This window comes from Bubalus bubalis, chromosome 4 (genome assembly GCF_019923935.1).
Source record: "Bubalus bubalis isolate 160015118507 breed Murrah chromosome 4, NDDB_SH_1, whole genome shotgun sequence".
Taxonomy (NCBI): domain Eukaryota; kingdom Metazoa; phylum Chordata; class Mammalia; order Artiodactyla; family Bovidae; genus Bubalus; species Bubalus bubalis.
This window is the reverse complement of record NC_059160.1, coordinates 22,507,799-22,527,722: the sequence shown is the minus strand read 5'-3', so window position 1 is coordinate 22,527,722 and position 19,924 is coordinate 22,507,799. Positions and strand designations below refer to the sequence as shown.

The window sequence follows — 19,924 nt, the reverse complement described above, 5'->3', positions numbered from 1 at the left end:
ACTATACTACAAATTTACAGTAATCAAAACGGTAGGGCACAAAAACAGATGTGTACATCAGTGGAATGGGGTAGAAAGCCCAGAAGTAAACCCACACACTTATGGTCAATTAGTCTGTGACCAAGGAGGCAAGAATATACAATGGAGAAAAGACAGTCTCTTCAATAAATGGTGCTGGGAAAACTAGACAGCTTCATGTAAAAGAACAAAATCAGAATGTTTTCTAACACCATAAACAAAAATAACTCAAAATGGGTTGAAGAATTAAATTTAAGACTGAAAACCATAAAACTCCTAGAGGAAAACATAGGCAGAATAGACTTAGACATGAATTGCAGCAATACTTTTTTGGAACCATCTTCTAGAGTAATGGAAAATAAAAACAAACAAATGGGACCTAATTAAACTTTTAAAAGCTTCTGCACAGCAAAGGAAACCATAAACAAAATGAAAAGACAACCTACAGACTGGAGAAAATATTTGCAAATGATGCCACAGACAGGGGATTAATTTCTAAAATATACAAACAGCTCATATAGCTTAATATCAAAAAAGCAACCCAATAAAAAAATGGGTGTAAGACCTAAATAGGCATTTCTCTAAAGAAGACCTACAGATGGCCAACAGGTATATGGAAAGATGTTCATATTGCTAATCATTAGAGAAACGCAAATCAAAACAACGAGGTATCACCTCACACCAGTCAGGATGGACATCATTAAAGAGTCTACAAATAATACCTGCACTGTTGCTGAGAAGGTAAATTATTATAGCCAGTATGGAGAATGGTATTGCAGTTCCTTAAAAAAACTAACCATATGATCCTGCAGCCCCACTCCTGGGCATATATCTGGAGAAAAGTATAAATAGAAAAGATACATTCACCTTAATATTCACTGTAGCATTATTGACAATAGCCAAAACATGGAAGCAACCCAAGTGCCCTTCAACAGATGAGTGGATGAAGATGATGTGATGTATATATATAATGCTTGTGTATGTATATACATGTACATACACCCAATGGAATACTAGTCAACCATAAAAAAGGATGAAATAATGCTATTTTCAGCGATACGGATGGACCTAGGCATTATCATACTAAATGAAGTCCGAGAAAGACATATTATCTGATATCACTTATATGTAGAATCGAAGAAAAATGATACAGATGAACCTATATGCAAAACAGAAACAGACTCACAGATGAAGAAAACAACTTTTGGTTACCAGAGGTGAAAGCTGGGAGGGAGCAGATAGATTAGGAATTTGGGTTTAACATGTAAATATGTAAAATAGATAAACAACAAGGACCTGCTGTATAGCACAGGGAACTAAATTCAGTATTCTGTAATAAACTATAAAAAAAGAATATGTAATACGTATAACTGAATCCCTTTGCTGTACACTTGAAACTAACACAACGTTATAAATTAACCATACTTCAGGTTTTAGAAATTCTGCTTTAAACTTGTCTTCACGTGTCATTGTGCTAGGTTTTTGGATTTAATCATAATGTTAAGTTTTTCTCTTTAAAAATGGTCATACTATTACGTTACATCACTTTAATTGTTCTTTCCTTCCCTAGGAGCTAATGCAACAGAATGGGATTGGTTATGTTTTAAATGCCAGCAATACCTGCCCCAAGCCTGACTTTATCCCCGAATCTCATTTCCTGCGAGTGCCTGTGAATGATAGCTTTTGTGAGAAAATTTTGCCGTGGTTGGACAAATCAGTGGATTTTATTGGTAAGTAGCTCAAGTGATATTACAAATCCTTTGGGTTATAGTCTAATGTATGAGTATACCTCTCCCTCCCCTTTTCTCTCATTAGAGAAAAGGAACCTACTTCACAGATTTTTCAAAAGTCTGAAAACAGACATGATGCTGCTTATCTCGTTCAGTGGCCAGGTGACGTGTGTATGCCGTGCTGTCCCTAAGGGACTGGCCTTGTGACATCTTAGCTGACTCGAACATTCCCAGGGTTAAGCCTGGTGGGATCTGTGATTACAGATTTGCGAGTGTTTGAGAACGGGTTAAACTTTCTGGGATTAAACTTGCCACCCACTTCATCAGATCCTATAAAAGACTTTTGGAAACTCTGGTGGCATTCCTTAACCTGTTTCTGCCTTGCTGCTGTGCTTTCCCCAGAGAACAGCCCCGTCCTGTGGAAACTAATCCCATTACATTTAAAGTTTTTATGTCACAGGATCCCTAAGCCTCCGTCTGTGTGCCAGCAATTTCAAGTGTTAATAGTATCGGGTCTAATGAAATTCCAGCGCACACACTCACATTGGTGTGATTGTTCCTTCGCGATGACTGTGACAGGGTCTGGTCTGGATGGCACTTGGTTCTGCTCACTGGGCCCGTCAGCCCTGGAGCCTCCCAGCTCGCAGCTTCTGGCACTGCTGTGACGTTTGTGGTGCCTTGAAATCAGGTCTGCTGGTAGGAGATCAGTGACGTTTACTTGAAATGTGGTTTTGATGGAAAATGGCTAAACCAACGAGATGGGTTCGTTGCTCCTGGGCAGCATGACTAGGTGCGACTCTTGATGTCCATGAGAGGAGTTTTCGTTGGTTTTCCCCCTAGTCATGAGCTGGAGCACCCTCATCCATAATTAAATACTTTTGAATTGGTTACCGAAAGGTTTTTTTTAAAAAGACCTGATTCCTTTTAAACAATGTAACTATGTAAATTAAGCCCCTCACTGGATCCTTTCATCTGCAAGAGGAATTTTCTAGACAGCGCTTTTGGAACTTTGGGTAATTCTGAAACAGATCCCCCTTTTCTCAAGACTTCAGATTTGCCAAGACTTCTCCTCTTCCATAAGCATGCATCCTGTGAAACACCAGACGGTAAATGGCTTAGATAATTCGCATGAAAATCATCACAAACAAAACTCCCATAATTAATTTTTCCCGCCATTCTACTTCTAGGAAATATTTAGCATATCATTCAGTGTTTGCCTCTATGTTCCCATTAAATGTCACATTGATCCGGTGATAATTGGCTCTGGTTTCAACTCAAAGTACGGTTTCAGAGTCTAAATTCAGAAGAAAACCTGATTCTGTTACGTCATGACAGTGTCTAAGCTTTAGGAGGGTTGGTAGGAAAGAGAACTTTGCCTCCAACTTACTTTTCTTCAACTTCATGGGAGCTATTGGCCGCTTTTAATTCATACAAAAGGAACTTTACTATGTTCCAAGTTGGTGAGATACATACCCAAATATATATTATAATTGTATATCTGAAGATATTTTTACTTACCAGTAGTTCACTTGCTTGGCCCTATTTACTTTTAGGGTCACCACCCTTTTCCCACCCAGACCATCCAGTGCAATACCTCCAGCCCACTGTGGAATTCAGCCTGTGTTCACTAGAGGCCCTAGTCTCCTCCAGGCCATTTAAAGCCTTGGTTAGTCATGGCAGAGAATATAAAGATGTACCCTCGTACCAGGACTTACTAACTTACAGGCTCGTACTTTTTATTATTCAGATTAAATTTCAGTAAGTTCCTGGGTTTGTTGGAAAGGCTCAGGTTTGAGTGTTGCCTTTGCTTTTGGGAGAGGGAGGCAGAGGTGAGCACGGTTGCCTGTCTGTGCTTGGGACCCTGACCAGGCCCCCAGGCCAGCTGGCTGTTGGTATAGACTCCACTTCACCCACAGCAAACTCAGGGCTTTTGTAGGCAATACAGGGAGGTAATTAAGAGGATATACTTTGGAGCCAAACTGTATTTGAGTTCTGCCTCCCTTGATTATCAGTTAAGTGATTCTGGGTGAGTTTCTAAAAATTCTCTGTTCCTTAGTCTACTAATCTGATGACTGAAGACAATGTATTTATCTTATAAGGTATATTGTATACCTGTATATACCTTATAAGGATATTGTATAGATTAAAATAGATAATACATATAAACACTACACGGTGCCCGACTTGTAACTGGCTCTTAAATAGTTCATTTCGGTTCAGTTCAGTTGCTCTGTCGTGTCCTACTCTTTGTGACCCCATGAAGCGCAGCACGCCAGGCCTCCCTATCCATCACCAACTCCCGGAGTTCACTAAAACTCACGTCCATCAGGTCGGTGATGCCATCCAGCCATCTCATCCTCTGTCGTCCCCTTTTCCTCCTGCCCTCGATATTTTCCAGCATCAGGGTCTTTTCAAATGAGTCAGCTCTTCACATCAGGTGGGCAAAGTATTAGAGTTTCAGCTTCAACATCAGTTCTTCCAATGAAAACCCAGGGTTGATCTCCTCTAGAATGGACTGGTTGGATCTCCTTGCAGTCCAAGGGACTCTTAAGAGTCTTCTCCAACACCACAGTTCAAAAGCATCAATTCTTTGGCGCTCAGCTTTCTTCACAGTCCAACTCTCACATCCATACATGACCACTGGAAAAACCATAGCCTTGACGAGACAGACTTTTTTGGCAAAGTAATGTCTCTGCTTTTCAATATGCTATCTAGGTTGGTCATAACTTTTCTTCCAAGGAGTAAGCGTCTTTAAATTTCATGGCTGCAGTCACAATCTGCAGTGATTTTGGAGCACAAAAACATGAAATCTGACACTGTTTCCACTGTTTCCCCATCTGTTTCCCATGAAGTGATGGGACCAGATGCCATGATCTTCGTTTTCTGAATGTTGAGCTTTCAGACAACTTTTTCACTCTCCTCTTTCACTTTCATCAAGAAGCTTTTTAGTTCCTTTTCACTTTCTGCCATAAGAGTGGTGTCATCTGCATATCTAAGGTTATTGATATTTCTCTTGGCAATCTTGATTCCAGCTTGTGCTTCTTCCAGTCCGACATTTCACATGATGTACTCTGCATATAAGTTAAATAAGCAGGGTGACAATATACAGCCTTGACGTACTCCTTTTCCTATTTGGAACCAGTCTGTTGTTCCATGTCCAGTTCTAACTGTTGCTTCCTGACCTGCATATAGGTTTCTCAAGAGGTAGGTCAGGTGGTCTGGTATTCCCATCTCTTTCAGAATTTTCCACAGTTTATTGTGATCCACACAGTCAAAGGCTTTGGCATAGTCAATAAAGCAGAAATACATGCTTTTTTGGAACTCGCTTGCTTTTTCGATGATTCAGTGTATATTGGCAATTTGATCTGTGGTTCCTCTGCCTTTTCTAAAACCAGCTTGAACATCAGGAAGTTCACGATTCACGTATTGCTGAAGCCTGGCTTGGAGAATTTTGAGCATTACTTTACTAGCGTGTGAGATGAGAGCGATTGTGCAGTAGTTTGAGCATTCTTTTGCATTGCCTTTCTTTGGGATTGGAATGAAAACAGACCTTTTCCAGTCCTGTGGCCACTGCTGAGTTTTCCAAATGTGCTGGCATATTGAGTGCAGCACTTTCACAGCATCATCTTTCAGGATTTGAAATAGCTCAACTGGAATTCCATCACCTCCACTAGCTTTGTTCGTAGTGATGCTTTCCAAGGCCCACTTGACTTCACATTCCAGGATGTCTGGCTCTAGGTGAGTGATCATACCATCATAATTATCTTGGTCATGAAGATCTTTTTTGTATAGTTCTCCTGTGTATTCTTGCCACTTTTTCTTAATATCTTCTGCTTCTGTTAGGTCCATACCATTTCTGTCCTTTATTGAGCCCGTCTTTGCATGAAATGTTCCCTTGGTATCTCTGATTTTCTTGAAGAGATCTCTAGTCTTCCCCATTCTGTTGTTTTCCTCCATTTCTTTGCATTGATCACTGAGGAAGGCTTTGTTATCTCTTCTTGTTATTCTTTGGAACTCTGCATTCAGATGCTTATATCTTTCCTTTTCTCCTTTGCTTTTCTCTTCTCTTCTTTTCACAGCTATTTGTAAGGCCTCCCCAGACAGCCATTTTGCCATTTGCATTTCTTTTCCATGGGCATGGTCTTGATCCCTGTCTCCTGTACAATGTCACGAACCTCAGTCCATAGTTCATCAGGCACTCTATCAGATCTTAAATAGTAGCTGAAATAAAAAATTATATGAGAAGCCTTTTTTTTTCCTTAAAGGTGTACTCTGTCTCCTCAGTTATTCCTCCATTTTCACCTTTGTAACTTCTCCCCTTCATCCATTTCATTTGCTATCTTTTTTTTTTAATTAATTCATTTTTCAATTGAAGGATAATTCTTTTACAGGATTGTGTAGGTTTCTGCAAGATATCAACATGAATCAGCCATAGGTATATACATATGTCCCCTCCCTCTTGAACTTCCCCCCACATCCTTTTTTTTAACCTAGAATTGATAAAAGAAAAAAATAGGCAAAATTGAAAAATATATATATCTTTTTCTTATCCTTGGATTGTTGTAGTGGCAACCTGCTTTTGTTTTAATTTCCAGTTTTCCCCATCCATGCCTTCTTATTGCCCCTATTCAGCACCTGCAGAGGCTACTTAAGTGTCTCGGGTCCTTTGCCCGAGTTTCCCAGACTCTCCAGTGGCTGCTCCCCACCTCTGAACCTCCTGTTCAGTCCCTTTGCATCCAGCACGCACCAGGCAGGCCTCTCTTCTGAGCAGTGGTCCAGCCCCACTGTGGGTCTTTGTTGAATGTTTCTCTTCTCTCCTCCAGGTCTATGGGCATTCCTTCCTTTGCCTTAAGAGACTCAGTTTAGCACACAGTTCTGATAAGAAATGTATTCTAATGAGCTCCACTTCAGTATAATCACTTTTTAATTAGATTTTTTAAATACATCATCCAAACAGTTGTATTGTAAAAGCAGTGTAAGTACCACACAGAAAATTTGAAAAACAGAGAAAAGGAAACCTATAGCCTCAACATCCTAATGCATCTGTTATCATCATCGCTTTATTGCCTTCCAGCCTTTTTCAATTTTTTTATAAAGATTACCTTTTAAAATATGTATCGGCCAGCCAGCCTGTGCATGCAGGGTTTATACTGTGTGCTCAGTGTTCAGTACTTTGGGAGAGTGTTCGAAGCAAAACCCTTCTCAGCCCTTCGAGTCTAGTTCTGAGATAATTATTAAAAATGAGAGAATACTGTCAACATTAAAAAAACATTAAAAATATTTCAAGCCAGCCTATTTCCAGTAAGAATTTGAAGCAGCTTACAGGAAGAGGTTGGGATCAGAAGGTAACACACATTCACCCATATTACCATTAAAATGAGATGGAAGATCAAGAACCAAGTAATATGTGGCTAGCAAAGGTACAGTAAAATCCGAATCACAGTTCCTTATTGACATTGAGTGAAAACCTTGGCTTTGAGCTTCTCAGTAGCCAAGGTTAAAAAGGAAGTACTAAGAGCAGTCTAGGCTAAATACTGCCTAGTAAAGAGGAGGAAGAGAGCTGTGTAGGCCCAGGGAGCCGTGGACTTTGTGGACATGCATTTATATACCGTTATGTTGTACAGTCCTTCTTTCTTTGTTTCAATGCTGTCTTGTATCCCTTTGTTATTGTTTTATTGTGTTTGATTTCTCTATTTAAAGGGAAGCTGCTTGATTGTTCATGTTCTACCTCAAAGCCCTTCAGTGTTCTGTACATAACAAATAATACATCATGTAGGTTAGATGTTTGTAATATGTATAACAGAGGTGGTGAGGCTGGAGTAGCCTTGTATTATTCAACTGCCAGAGCAGAGTCCCTGGGATACCTGTTAATTACAAGAATATTAACATAAGGCTTGGTAAACTTTTGATAGTTAATCAGTGAAAACAGGAACGAAAAGGGAAGTTGATGGCAGCAGGTAAGCACACAGGAAAACTGTTCAGAACTGAGGCGGGCATAGTACCGACTGAAATGGTGGTGGCTTCCAGGCTCTGGGGTAACTTCATCCTTACCCATAGGAAAGCTTTTAAAGCTCATCTACAGTGAGAGGTGGCAGGACTGTGAGATTGAATTTACTTGGTTCTTGGTTCTAACAGAGTCCTACCATGTTATGGGCAGTTAGCATGACGCAGTGTGACAGTATGACCTCAGAGGTCAAAGTTCCTTGGTCCTCATTAAAGTGACCTACTAAACCTGATTCACGGTGCACACATGGTTTCTCCATGAGTTCAGCAAATGAAGTTCAGTGAGCCACTTTATGTCGTAGCAAAAAGTCTCCTGGAGAAAAACGGGGAAACTCTTTTCTATGAGGAAGGTGGGTTCTGAGTTGGCATTTAAAGTTCTTGACGTGGCATCTTTTACATTTGATGTCGTGTCACTGTGACTAGGTCTCTCCCCTCCCCACCGCCCTGCTTTTTACACAGTAATGTGTATCACATATGTTTACAATGAAAAAGTGCTTTTAAAATTTAATCTCATATGTTTAAATCATTAGGTCATACACCTAAAATACAACATTATATGTCCATTGATTCCTCAAAACTAGGAAAAGGTCTCTTAAGTAATTAGCAAAAAAAGCTGACGTCTCAGACAACATGGGTAAACAAAATATTAGCTAAAATCTTAGGATTTTGGATGTTATTTTCTTTTATACTATTCTGTATTTCTGAAGTTTTCTATGCCAGGCAAGTAGAATCGTGTTATCACAATCTATGATTTATACTCAGGGAGAGTAATTAAAATGATACATAATATAAAAAAATGCAGTAAAATGTATTGAATAAGAGGCAACCTGGATTAGGGACAACTTGCTTATTAACACATGTGGGGACCTTCTCTGTTCTCTGTGAAAATGGTGGGGAAATCGTATTCCCCTACCTCCTTAAAAGAGTATTGAAAGGAAAAATAGGTAAGTATCAAGAGAGGGGCTTTACTTTGCATCGGCAGATGAAGGACATTGTGTGAGTAAATGGAAACAGCGTTTCACTGCTGAACAAAGTTGTTGTTAGTGATCTTTTCTGAATTTGACTCCTACAGAGAAAGCAAAAGCCTCCAATGGATGTGTCCTCGTGCACTGCTTGGCGGGGATCTCCCGCTCCGCCACCATCGCCATCGCCTACATCATGAAGAGGATGGATATGTCCTTGGATGAAGCTTACAGGTGAGGGCAGGAACATGCCCTATGTGAGTGGCTTCTCCTTTGACCTGAATCCTGAGGAGATACGAGTGGGTGACCATGATTATTTTAGTTAACACTCTACAGGTGACTTGATTTTTAAATGTTTAAAGATTGGAGAAAAATGTATTTTTATAATTTAGCACTAATTCTACCCTCCCACGTATGAAGTTCATCCTCAGCTGCTTTATTAAGTTTGAAAAAAGTGAAGTGTGTTAGATGCTCAGTCAAGTCCAACTCTTTGAGACCCCATGGACTGTAGGCCACCAGGGTCCTCTGCCCATGGGGTTCTCCAGGCAAGAATACTGGAGTGGGTTGCCATTCCCTTCTCCAGAGGATCTTCATGACCCAGGGATTGAACCTGGGTCTCCTGCACTGCAGGCGGATTCTTTACCATCTGAGCCACCTGGGAAGCCCTGAGTTTTTTTTAAGTTTAAGAAACAGCAAATCTAGAGATCTTTCCCTAGTTAGAGAAATATCATTTGTTCTAATTTACACATGAGAAAAAATGCTCCAGGAGAATACTCATTATAGAATTCCTACTGTGCTTCAGACTCTCTCTCGCTATCACTGAGGATAAAGTCCAGTATATGTAAGTATAAAACCAAATAATTGTCAAACTCCATTCACAGTCTAGACTTGCCCATTTTTTTTTTTTTAATATTTATTGAAGTATAATTGATTTACAGTGTTGGTAATTTCTGCTGTGTGGTTAAGTGATTGAGCTATGCAGGCACATATTCTTTCTTATGTTCTTTTTCCATTATGGTTTATCACAGGATATTGAATATAGAAGGACCTTGTTGTTTATCCAGCCTATATATAATAGTTGGCACCAGCTAACCCCAAGCTCCCAATCTTTCCCTCCCCCACTTTCCTCCCCCTTGGCAATCACAGGTTTGTTCTTATGTCTGTTGCTGTTTCATAGATATGTTCATTTGTGTTTTCGATCCCACATAGAACTGACAGTGTATGGTATTTCTCTTTCTGACTGCACTTAGTATGATAATCTCTAGGACCACCCATGTTGCTGCTGCTGGCATTATTTCATTCTTTTTCATGGCTGAGTAATATTCGTGTGTGTGTGTGTGCACATCTTCTTTATCCATTCATCTGTTGGTGAACATTTAGTTTGTTTCTGTGTCTTGGCTATTGTGAATAGTGCTGCTATGAACACTGGTGTGAATGTATTTTTTGAAATTATACTTTTGTCAGAGTATATGCCCAAGAATGGGATTGCTGGATCATATGGCAACTCTATTTTTAGTTTTTTGAGGCACTTTTGTACTGTTTTCCATAGTGGCTGCACCAGTTTACCTTCCCATCAACAGTGTAAGAAGGTTCGCTTTTCTCCATAACCTCTCCAACATGTATTATTTGTAGACTTTTCAGTGATGGCCATTCTGATTTGTGAGAGGTGATATCTCACTGTAGTTTTGATTTGCGTGTCTCTAATTAGCAATGGCAGACATCTTTTTCATGTCCCCATTGGCCATCTGTATGTCTTTGGTGAAATATCTATTTAGGTCTTCTGCCCATTTTTTGATTGGGTTGTTTGTATATTTTAGAAATTAAGCCCTTGTCAGTCACATCATTTGCAAATATTTTCGCTCATTCCTTGGTTGTCTTTTTGTTTTATGGTTTCCTTTGCTGTGCAAAAGCTCCTAAGATTGATTGGTCCCATTTGTTTATTTTGGTTTTTATTTCTATCACCTTGGGAGACGGTCTTAAGAAAACGGTACAATTTATGTCAGAGAATGTTTTGCCTGTGTTTTCTTTTAGTTTTATGGTGTCATGTCTTATATTTAAGTCTTCAAGCCATTTTGAGTTTATTTTTTATGTATGATGTGAGGGTGTGTTCTAACCTCGTTGATTTGCATTGGCCGTCCATAGACTTGCCCAGATTTTGCAGTGTATCATTTTGACTGGGTTGCCCCCAGTCTCATTCTCCAGACAGAAGGCAGCCAATGCCAGCAGCACCAAGGACTGGGGTTGTGTTGAGGGGCGTATGAAGCAGAGCCCTCTGTGCATCTTGTTGGATAGAGGTGGATAGTTTCCATGTGATAACGGATCAGTAAATATATGCACACAGAACCAGGCCTGTTGTAACAATAGGATTTTTTTTCTCAAATTGGAAAATTTGAAACAAAGAAATGAGCTACTCGAACAGCTTCTCACTGGCGGAAGGAAGTGGGGAGGCAGGAAGTAGGGAGGCAGGTCCTCCCCTCTGGCTTAGCCCCCCAAGGTCCTCCTGAATATCACACAAACCAGCAGGAAAGGCACCCTCATATCCTCATGGGGGTCTTAGCATGAAGACTCTGTATTGACACTTGTCACAGTTGAGCCAGTTATTTCTGGCTTTGTTAATTTGCTTTAGGTTACATATTTCTAAGGAGTTTATTTTTGAGTTTTATCTTTCCTTCCTTATTTAAATTCTTAGGGTAGTTTCACTCCTTCATTTTCTGAGGCATGTCTGTGAGAGTCTGGGGCCACTAAAGAACGTATCTGAGTCTTTGTTTCTGCAATGAAATGGAAAAGCTGTTTACAACTAGTTTTGATCCCTTGGTGACTCTTCTAACAAGGTGGTTACAGGAATGAATCCAGATGTTAGACCTGGTTTTGAATCCCAGCCCCATACTTTAATAACTGTGTGACTGGGGCAATTTACATAAGGACTGTGTGTACCTCTGTGATGGAGGGTAGTTTTGAGGGCTGATTGAGCTAATACTCTTATTAGTGCATTAACATGCTTAGCAGACAGAGTCCACTGTGTGACTGGTTATTCTGTCCCATTAAATACAAAGAGCAGGAAACTGGGAAGTGTGTGCTTTGATGCTCTGGCCATCTGATACCCTCTTTCTTTTGGTCATTAATTAAAAATGTGAAATGTCTCGAAGTCACTGTGGGGACTCTGACATTGGTAAGTTGAAGGTGGCATGGCTGTTAAGCTGTACTTCTGATGGGAACACCAGTGCTGGGGCAGGGTAGGGGTGAGGGTGTCCCAGGCGGTGAGGAAGGAATCATTTCTTACCAGCTGCGCTGGCAACACCACACATGCTGAAGTCGCTCAGTCGTGTCTGACTCTTGGTGACCCCAAGGACTAGAGCCCACCAGGCTCCTCCTCCAACGGGGATTCTCCAGGCAAGAGTACTAGAGTGGGTTGCCAGACCCTCCTTCAGGGGATTGTCCCAACCCAGGGATCGAACCCAGGTCTCCTGCATTGCAGGTGGATTCTTTACCATCTAAGCCACTAGGAAAGCCCGAAAATACTGGAGTGGTTAGCCTATCCCTTCTCCAAGGAGACTTGCCAGCCCAGGAATCAAACCGGGGTCTCCTGTGTTGCAGGTGGATTCTTTACCAGCTGAACTAACCAGGGAAGCCCACTGGAGGCCTTAAGTCCTTGAAAACAGGGAGGATGAACCTAGAACTTTTGGGGCTGGGCGCCCTGCTTTTTAACATCCTCAGGGTCGTCCTGCAAAGTTCCCCAAGGCAGAGGCCCTCACCTCCTCCTCCACCCGCTCCCTGAACTTTTAAACCAGCCATCTTTCAAAGGTCTTGGGAGGGCCTCTGATAATTCTGTCTCACCTCTTCACTTACTGTAGCTTAATCACTTTAACAGGTCAGCTGTCAGATTCAAGCCTTTTTGGTTTTTCCCTCTCCTCACAGATTTGTGAAAGAAAAACGACCTACTATATCTCCCAACTTCAATTTCCTGGGCCAGCTCCTGGACTACGAGAAGAGGATTAAGAGCCAGACTGGGGCCGCTGGGCCCAAGAGCAAACTGAAGCTGCTGCCCCTGGAAAAGCCAAGCGAGTCAGTTGCCGGGCCCGGCCCCGTGGAGGGCGCACAGGGGAGCCAGCTGCCCCTGGGGCCGCCCCACGGCCGCCCGGCTCCCGCTCTCTCCGAGGGGGCAGGGCCCCGGCCTGCTCCTCCCAGCACGGCCCCCGACGACGGCCCCCTGGTCCAGGCGCTCAACGGGCTCCACCTGCCCCCAGACAGGCTGGAGGACAGCGGCCGCCTCAAGCGCTCCTTCTCGCTGGACATCAAGTCAGTGTCCCCGACACCCGGCGGTCTCTCATCCCCCGAGGCTGCCCTGGAGCTCTACAAGCCTGCCGCCTCCGGCCTGGAAGGCGCGGGCAAGCCCTGCCAGTTCTCTCCGGTGCAGGAGGTGTCGGAGCAGACGCCAGAGGCCAGCCCGGACAGCGAGGAGGCCCCGCCGCCCCGGCCCTCTGACGGCAACGGCCAGGGTGCGCGGCCCCGGCCGGGGAGGCCCCTGTGGTCGCCCCTGCACCGCAGCGGGAGCGTGGAGGACCGCGGGCAGCCCCGCTTCCTCTTCGGCCTCTCGGCCAGCCAGCAGCATCTGGCCACATCGGCCACGGGGCTGGGCCTGGAGGGCTGGCACTCGGATCTCCTGGCCCCCCAGACCTCCGCCCCGGCCCTGACCAAGAGCTGGTATTTTGCGCCAGAGCCCCCCCACTTCTACTCGGCCTCGGCCGTCTACGGGGGCCGCGCGGGCCACCCTGCCTTCAGCTGCAGCCAGCTGCCCACGTGCAGCGGGGACCCCGGGCACTCGGTGCGCCGGCGCCACAAGCCCGGCGACAGGGCCGACTCCCGGCGCAGCTGGCACGAGGAGAGCCCCTTCGAGAAGCAGTTCAAGCGTCGAAGCTGCCAGATGGAGTTTGGTGAGAGCATCAGGTCTGAGAACCGGTCGCGGGAGGAACTGGGCAAGGTGGGCAGCCAGTCAAGCTTTTCAGGCAGCATGGAAATCATCGAGGTCTCCTGAGCAGGAGGACACTTGTGACTCTCGTGGACAGGGCTTGTCTTGTTCACGAAAACTAATTCCCTGTAAATCTGAAATATATATATGTACATACATATTTTTGGAAAATGGAGCTATGGTGTAAAAACAACACATGGATCCACACCATTCTTTTTTAACATCTGCAGTTGAGAGAGCAGCTAATACTTCTCTCAACACAAATGGAAGGGCCCAGGCCAGCTTTCCCCCAGACACGTGACACAGTTCTATGCAATGGATTGCACATCCTCCCGTTCTCACTAGATTGAGTTCTACTTGGAGTTGGAGGACGGAAGCCCCCACCGTTCTCTTGTTGTGCTACAAAGAGATCTCAGATCCTAGTCCTGTCTGGTCCCTTCCGTAGTGCACCTTAGCGCTGAGACTGAGCCAGCCTGTGGGTCGGGCGGGGAGACCCCGTTAGGAACAAAACCTAATGGTAAATCCACAAGGAACCATCATGTCCAAAGCTGATGCACAGATCCAAGCGCACCCGCCAGCCGCTGAGCTGGCCAGCGTCATTCTGCTGACCGACCATTAGGGGGCCTTGCCAAGACCTACTTTAGAGCAACCCCAGTACCTCAGACAGAAAGTCGGGGCTTTCACCACTACCAGGTCTGGTGGCCCGGTTTCTAGGCATTGTGAACAGGTAGGTAGCTAGTCACACTTTTCAACCAATTTAGACGCCTCTGCAGGCATTTCCAGTTAGGCCTGGATGGAAGTGGTCCGGCTCCTCTTCTTCTCGGCTTTGTGAAGAAGGAAGGTGAAGCTATCTGAGATCAACTGAACAGCCAGGAATCTGGCAGCATCGTGATTTAAGCTAATGTTGGGAGGCTAAATGAGTCTACCTCCCTCTTTCTAAATCAAAAGAACTGTTCAAGATGGGCTTGTTAATCCTGGGAACTAACCTGGTTTCAAGCCAGATGTGAATTTATTTGGTAGCAGAGCAGCACCCCCTTCAAGGTCTCAGCCATGCTAGGTATTTTCTATTTTGGTTTCACTGCACAGAGGTATTTTGTGGAAATGGAACAATAAAGTGGAATTTTATTGCAAACTACCAAGAGGCAGAAAACTGTGGAAGGATAAGAGAAGATCAAACTACTGAGGAACAGCAGGCAGCTGTTATTTTCTCAGTGGGTTTTTTTCCCCCTTAGCATGTGATAAAGGTGGTATTTTCTACGATTTCCTTAGGCTTTCATACTACTAGGGCTGAGAGGCTTTCGTAAGCCAGAATGCTCAGAACTAAACGGTATAGAAAGGTGAGGAGGAGGCGGACAAATTTTGTTTCATCGCAAACAGAATGGGAAGACACACCCACACTATTCTCAAACTACCCCCGGCATTTTTTAGTAGAAGGGATACCAAAATGGAGCCGGGACCAAGTGGTCTCAGTCCGTACCTACAATCACTGTATGGAATCAACCCTGGCAGCTGAAACTAGGTGATTAGAACAAGTAAACAGTGATAGTACTTACCTGCTTTTAAACTTCCTGGCTTGAGTTTTGTCAGCTACAGTCTGGTCCTGTTTTGAAGCCTTAATTCACGTCAGCAGCTTTTTTTCTTTTTTTTAAGGGTGGTGGGTGGGTGTTCATGTTGTTCTTTACTGTAAGTGTAGCTAGTTGCTGACTCATATCTCAGGTTTTTCTACGTGTGAGAAATGGACAGTCCTTTGAGTTGGATGTGACTTCATGTTTCTTACGGAGACTGCTAAAACCAGCATAGAATGACATGATTCAAAACTGACTTGATCGTGACAATTCTGAGCTTCATAGAACATAACTGGTTATGCACAAATAATGGGCTGTGATCTGGGTGTAAAACGGAGTGAGTAAACTGTAGGGAGCGCATTGTTACCATACTGGAAAGGTTCTGCTAAGTTTAGCTTTTCTCTATACATGCAAATTCTGGGTGTAATCAGACCCAATTATCAAGGTTTCACACATTGATTTTTGATGTGTTATGTACACACGCACCAACCATGTAACAGCTCCCGGCTTACAGAGTCTGGTCACAACTGTGGAACGTTTTTGAGACGTGAGAGCAATGGCTCCAGTGCTGTAGTTTCAGGAAGGCTGTGGGATTTGGTTTTAATGAGATCTTTGGGCTGAACTGGCCTTCCAACCTTCGGGATTTCTCTTGGCCATGGTCCCCTTCCTTCCTGTGACCAATGTGGTCCTATGCTACAGCTTTTAGTTCTTGGTCACTAATGTCAAATAATCTGGAGACTTCCCAGCTGAGGAGACAGCCCTGGAGCCAGCCCTGGAGCCACATGGGTGTCCATGGCCCCGGGTGGCTGGTTCTCTGCACCGTGAATCGGAGGGGGAGCGCTGGAGCCTACCAGATGATACAGAATGGTGATATTAAACAGCAGAACTAGACTTTGATGTGAGAAATGCTGGAAAATGGTTTAGGACATTTGTAAAGTTGGGTGGGAAGATGTATAAATGTTTAATATGAATATAGTGGTCTTTTGGAGTAAGGCAAGCTGTTGAATGGTTACAATTGTGCATTTCTCATTCTGATGTGTCATGAATGTTAATATGATGAAATAAAATCAAAACTGGTACCTGTTTATACATAAACATGAGAAGGGACTTCTCTCTGTAGCACGTCCAAGGGGTTAGGGAGGCCATAGTGGGGCCTGGCCTGCTGGCCTCCCATCAGAGGATTCAGCTCAAGGTGAAATGCTGAGTCTTCAGCCTGTGTCACAGGCTCCACCTTGCACAGGGAACACGTGTCAGAGCTAACAGTCTACTGCCGTCATCTTCATCCTTTCATGGGTACATCAGATGCACACTATGGCATAGAAACCTCAAAGGTAAACATTTGCTGATTGGCTGAATCCAGAATGGTGCAGGGTAGGAAGAAAAAAGACAAACATTCATGGTGCATCTTGTACAGTTTTAGAATTCTTGTAGGAAAAACCAAGGGAAAGTACTTATTTCAAGATCTGTTCTCCATCCTTGTCATGCACGTCCTAATAACCTCTCTGCTTCTACGTGATGACACCAGGCACGACGACTCATGAGACAAGAAGCTCAACCTCATAAGGTGGTTAGGCAAAAAAAAAGATGATGATGCATTAAACGAATAAAGCATTTACCTTCAGTGCAAGCAGACAGGATACCGATGACACTGATAATCACAGGCGACATCATTTCAGTTGGTTGTGAAAGGCTTCTGAGTTAGATTTAAGGAAATTTAAAAGTAAGAAGGATTGGATGGAGTAAGTGAGGACCAGAAAGAGCTGTCTTGGCTAGGACCTTGCCAAAAAGTGGAGGTGGGCGTGGGACAGAGGAACAGAAAGACAAAGTGTTAGTCACTCAGTTGTGTGCGATTCTTTGTGACCCCATGGACTGTAGCCCGCCAGGCTCCTCTGTCCGTGGGAGTCTGGAGGCAAAAATACTGGAGTGGTTGCCATGCCTTCCCTACCCAAGGATCAAACCCAGGTCTCCTGCATTGCAGGCAGATTCTTTACTGTCTGAGCCACCAGGGAAGGCATAGGAATAAATCTGCCTTAAGATGTAAGGTGGCAGGAGGGAGCACGTCCCTCGGTGAGAGGCTTTGGATAGGAACTTATAGGTGTTGGAAGGCCCGAAGGTCAAGCCAGTTATGACTTAGACAGACTTGAGGGCCTCTTGGGGACCACCAGCCGTAGCCGTAGCAGGCTGGCATTGAAGGGCTAGTTTGGGTGTGACATGACCAAACCAGGGTTCAGGCTAAGGGGAAGCAGGGTAGGTGCAGATGGGAAGGGTCAGGCGTACACAATGGGACAAGTGGACAAGAACTTCCATCATCAGGACCCTCATCGTCATTTTATCTTAGATGCTCCCGTCTGGTGGTTTACCTTTTCTGACACTAAGGAGAAATGTTTTAGGTCTAGGGGCTTTTTCTCTATAAATACTACTCTTCTGCTTCTCTCAATCAAAGAGGAAAGGGAGTTATTTCTTGCATTGTGTGTGGCTCATTCATCCTTGTACAGCAAAATTATACATGGTTATTATCTTTGAAATGTTGCAAAAATCAACCATGAGAATCACCACAGCACCAACTTGGAAGAAGTCTGCAAGTCAATCATACTGTTGCAGTTTACGTATACAGATACCAAGCTGGTTATCTATATCAAAGGAATAAAAACAAGTTCCATTCCTTTGGTTCTGGCTAACACACTGGAGTCGGTTCAAAATGCTTTCTTGTAGGACATGCAGAATATGACTTTGGAGGAGGGTGTCACAAGCAAACAGGATAACTGGGAGAGGGTTATTAGCTCAGTGGTGGCCTAGCTTCTCTGGTCAGGGGAAGGATGACAGCTTCCAAGACTGTATTAAAAGCTTTTAGCATAAATCTTGCTTCACTATATAATAAAAGCAACAGGAATTTGCCTTGATTGGTGAAGAAAATTGAATGATCAATAAGTTCTATCCTGTCTTATGTTGACACTGACGACCCTGAACAAACTCCTTAGAGTCAAGGACACACACACACGGCCAGCCCAGCACATGAGTCAAGGACACACACACACGGCCAGCCCAGCACATGAGTCAAGGACACACACACACGGCCAGCCCAGCACATGAGTACTGCTTATACTAATAAGCAACTAGATTTAGTTGCCCAAAAGGTTTTAACATTATCGTTTGAAGCATGGGAATAATTAAGTTTTCTGGTTACCCTTTCCTTCTGTAGTCCCAACATCTGCATGGGAGGTACATGCCTTGTGTGTGTGCAAGAAATTCAGTGTTACCGACCACAAACCAGAAAACAACAATGACATCTCTTAGGCACTGTGTAGCTCTTAACAAAGGAATGAAAGTCAGAGTGAGGGGAAAGCAAAATTACTTCTCTCACAATTAAGAAAAAACCTACACCTAAAAATTCCACAAGAAAACATTTCCCTTCTCTCTACTCTGCCCTTCAGTTTTTAGCATCAACATTTCAAGTAATTTCTGACTGAGTACTACATATCTGGGTTTAGCTGAGGGGTAAACAAAATAGGAAGATAACATTTTCAATTACTCTAGGAAACAGCAAACCCATTACATTCCCAAAATCTGTTAAAGAAAGTAAAGCATTGAGGAGGAAAAAGTAAAATGTTACCAGTCAGGGTTCAATCCATAAAGAATCATTAGGAATGATATAGAATAAGGAGGTTGTTCAAGAGACTTACCTTAAGCAATTAATTACAGGAGCTGGTCAGAGTCCTGGTTCAGCTGTGCTGGATGGGCGGTGGGGGATTGATGGATGGGTGATGGGGATGGATGGGGTGGTGGGGATGGATGGATGGATGGATGGGGTGATGGGGATGGATGGGCAATGGGGATGGGTGGTGGAGGATGGAGGGATGGGCGGTGGGGGATGGAGGGATGGGCAGTGGGGGATGGATTGATGGGCGGTGGGGATGGAGAGATGGGCAGTGGAGGATGGTGGGATGGGTGGTGGGGATGGATGGATGGGTGGTAGGGATGGATGGATGGGTGGTAGGGATGGATGGATGGGTGGTGAAGGATGGAGGGATGGGTGGTGGGGATGGATGGATGGCCAGTGCAGGATGAAGGGATGGGCAGTGGGGGATGGAGGGATGATGGGCAGTGGGGCACGGAGGGATGGGTGATGGGGATGGAGGGATGGGTGGTGGAGGACAGAGGGATGGAGGGATGCACGGTGGGGGGTGGAGGGATGGGCAGCAGGGGATGGAGGGATGGATGGGCAGTGGGGGGTGGAGGGATGGATGATAGGGATGGAGGGATGGGCGGTGGAGGATGGAGGAATGGGTGGTGGGGGAGAGCCAGGACACCTGAAGCCTGCAACAAGCTAGAACCAGCATGTCTCCACCAGAACCCACGCTGGCCTCATCCCTTCTCTAAGCCCTCATCCTCTGTGCTGCAGAAGACCTAAGGAGACGCTGGTGCTCATACCTGACCCAAGATGCTGAAAAGCTGAAGGCAGAGTTCCGGGGAGCTGGCCCGGCTGCTGCCCACACCATAGGTGTAACAGATCCCTGAAAATGTGCACGAGATGCAACAGGGCCTGACCGACAGCGACTTTCATCACGAACACATGTATGTTGCTTTACTGCCACTAACAAATCTCATGCAAATTTCTCTTGTGGCCAACCCTAATCGAAGAGGGACAGGGAAGGGAATTCCGGGAAACGTAATCCAATTTGG

General features: G+C 44.2%; 1 protein-coding gene across 4 annotated transcripts in view; it reads left to right on the top strand.

The window, feature by feature from the left end:
* The window catches only part of DUSP16 (dual specificity phosphatase 16), a 93,319-nt gene extending 76,980 nt beyond the window's left edge, over positions 1 to 16,339 (top strand). For all 4 annotated transcript variants that reach the window (XM_025283281.3, XM_044941165.2, XM_044941163.2 and 1 more), the window contains exons 6-8: positions 1,589 to 1,748; positions 8,824 to 8,947; positions 12,629 to 16,339. In XM_025283281.3, coding sequence (XP_025139066.2) covers positions 1,589 to 1,748; positions 8,824 to 8,947; positions 12,629 to 13,745 — 1,401 coding nt within the window. In that variant the 3' untranslated portion in view covers positions 13,746 to 16,339. The remainder of the gene's footprint in view (positions 1 to 1,588; positions 1,749 to 8,823; positions 8,948 to 12,628) is intronic.
* The last annotated feature ends 3,585 nt before the right edge of the window (positions 16,340 to 19,924 follow it).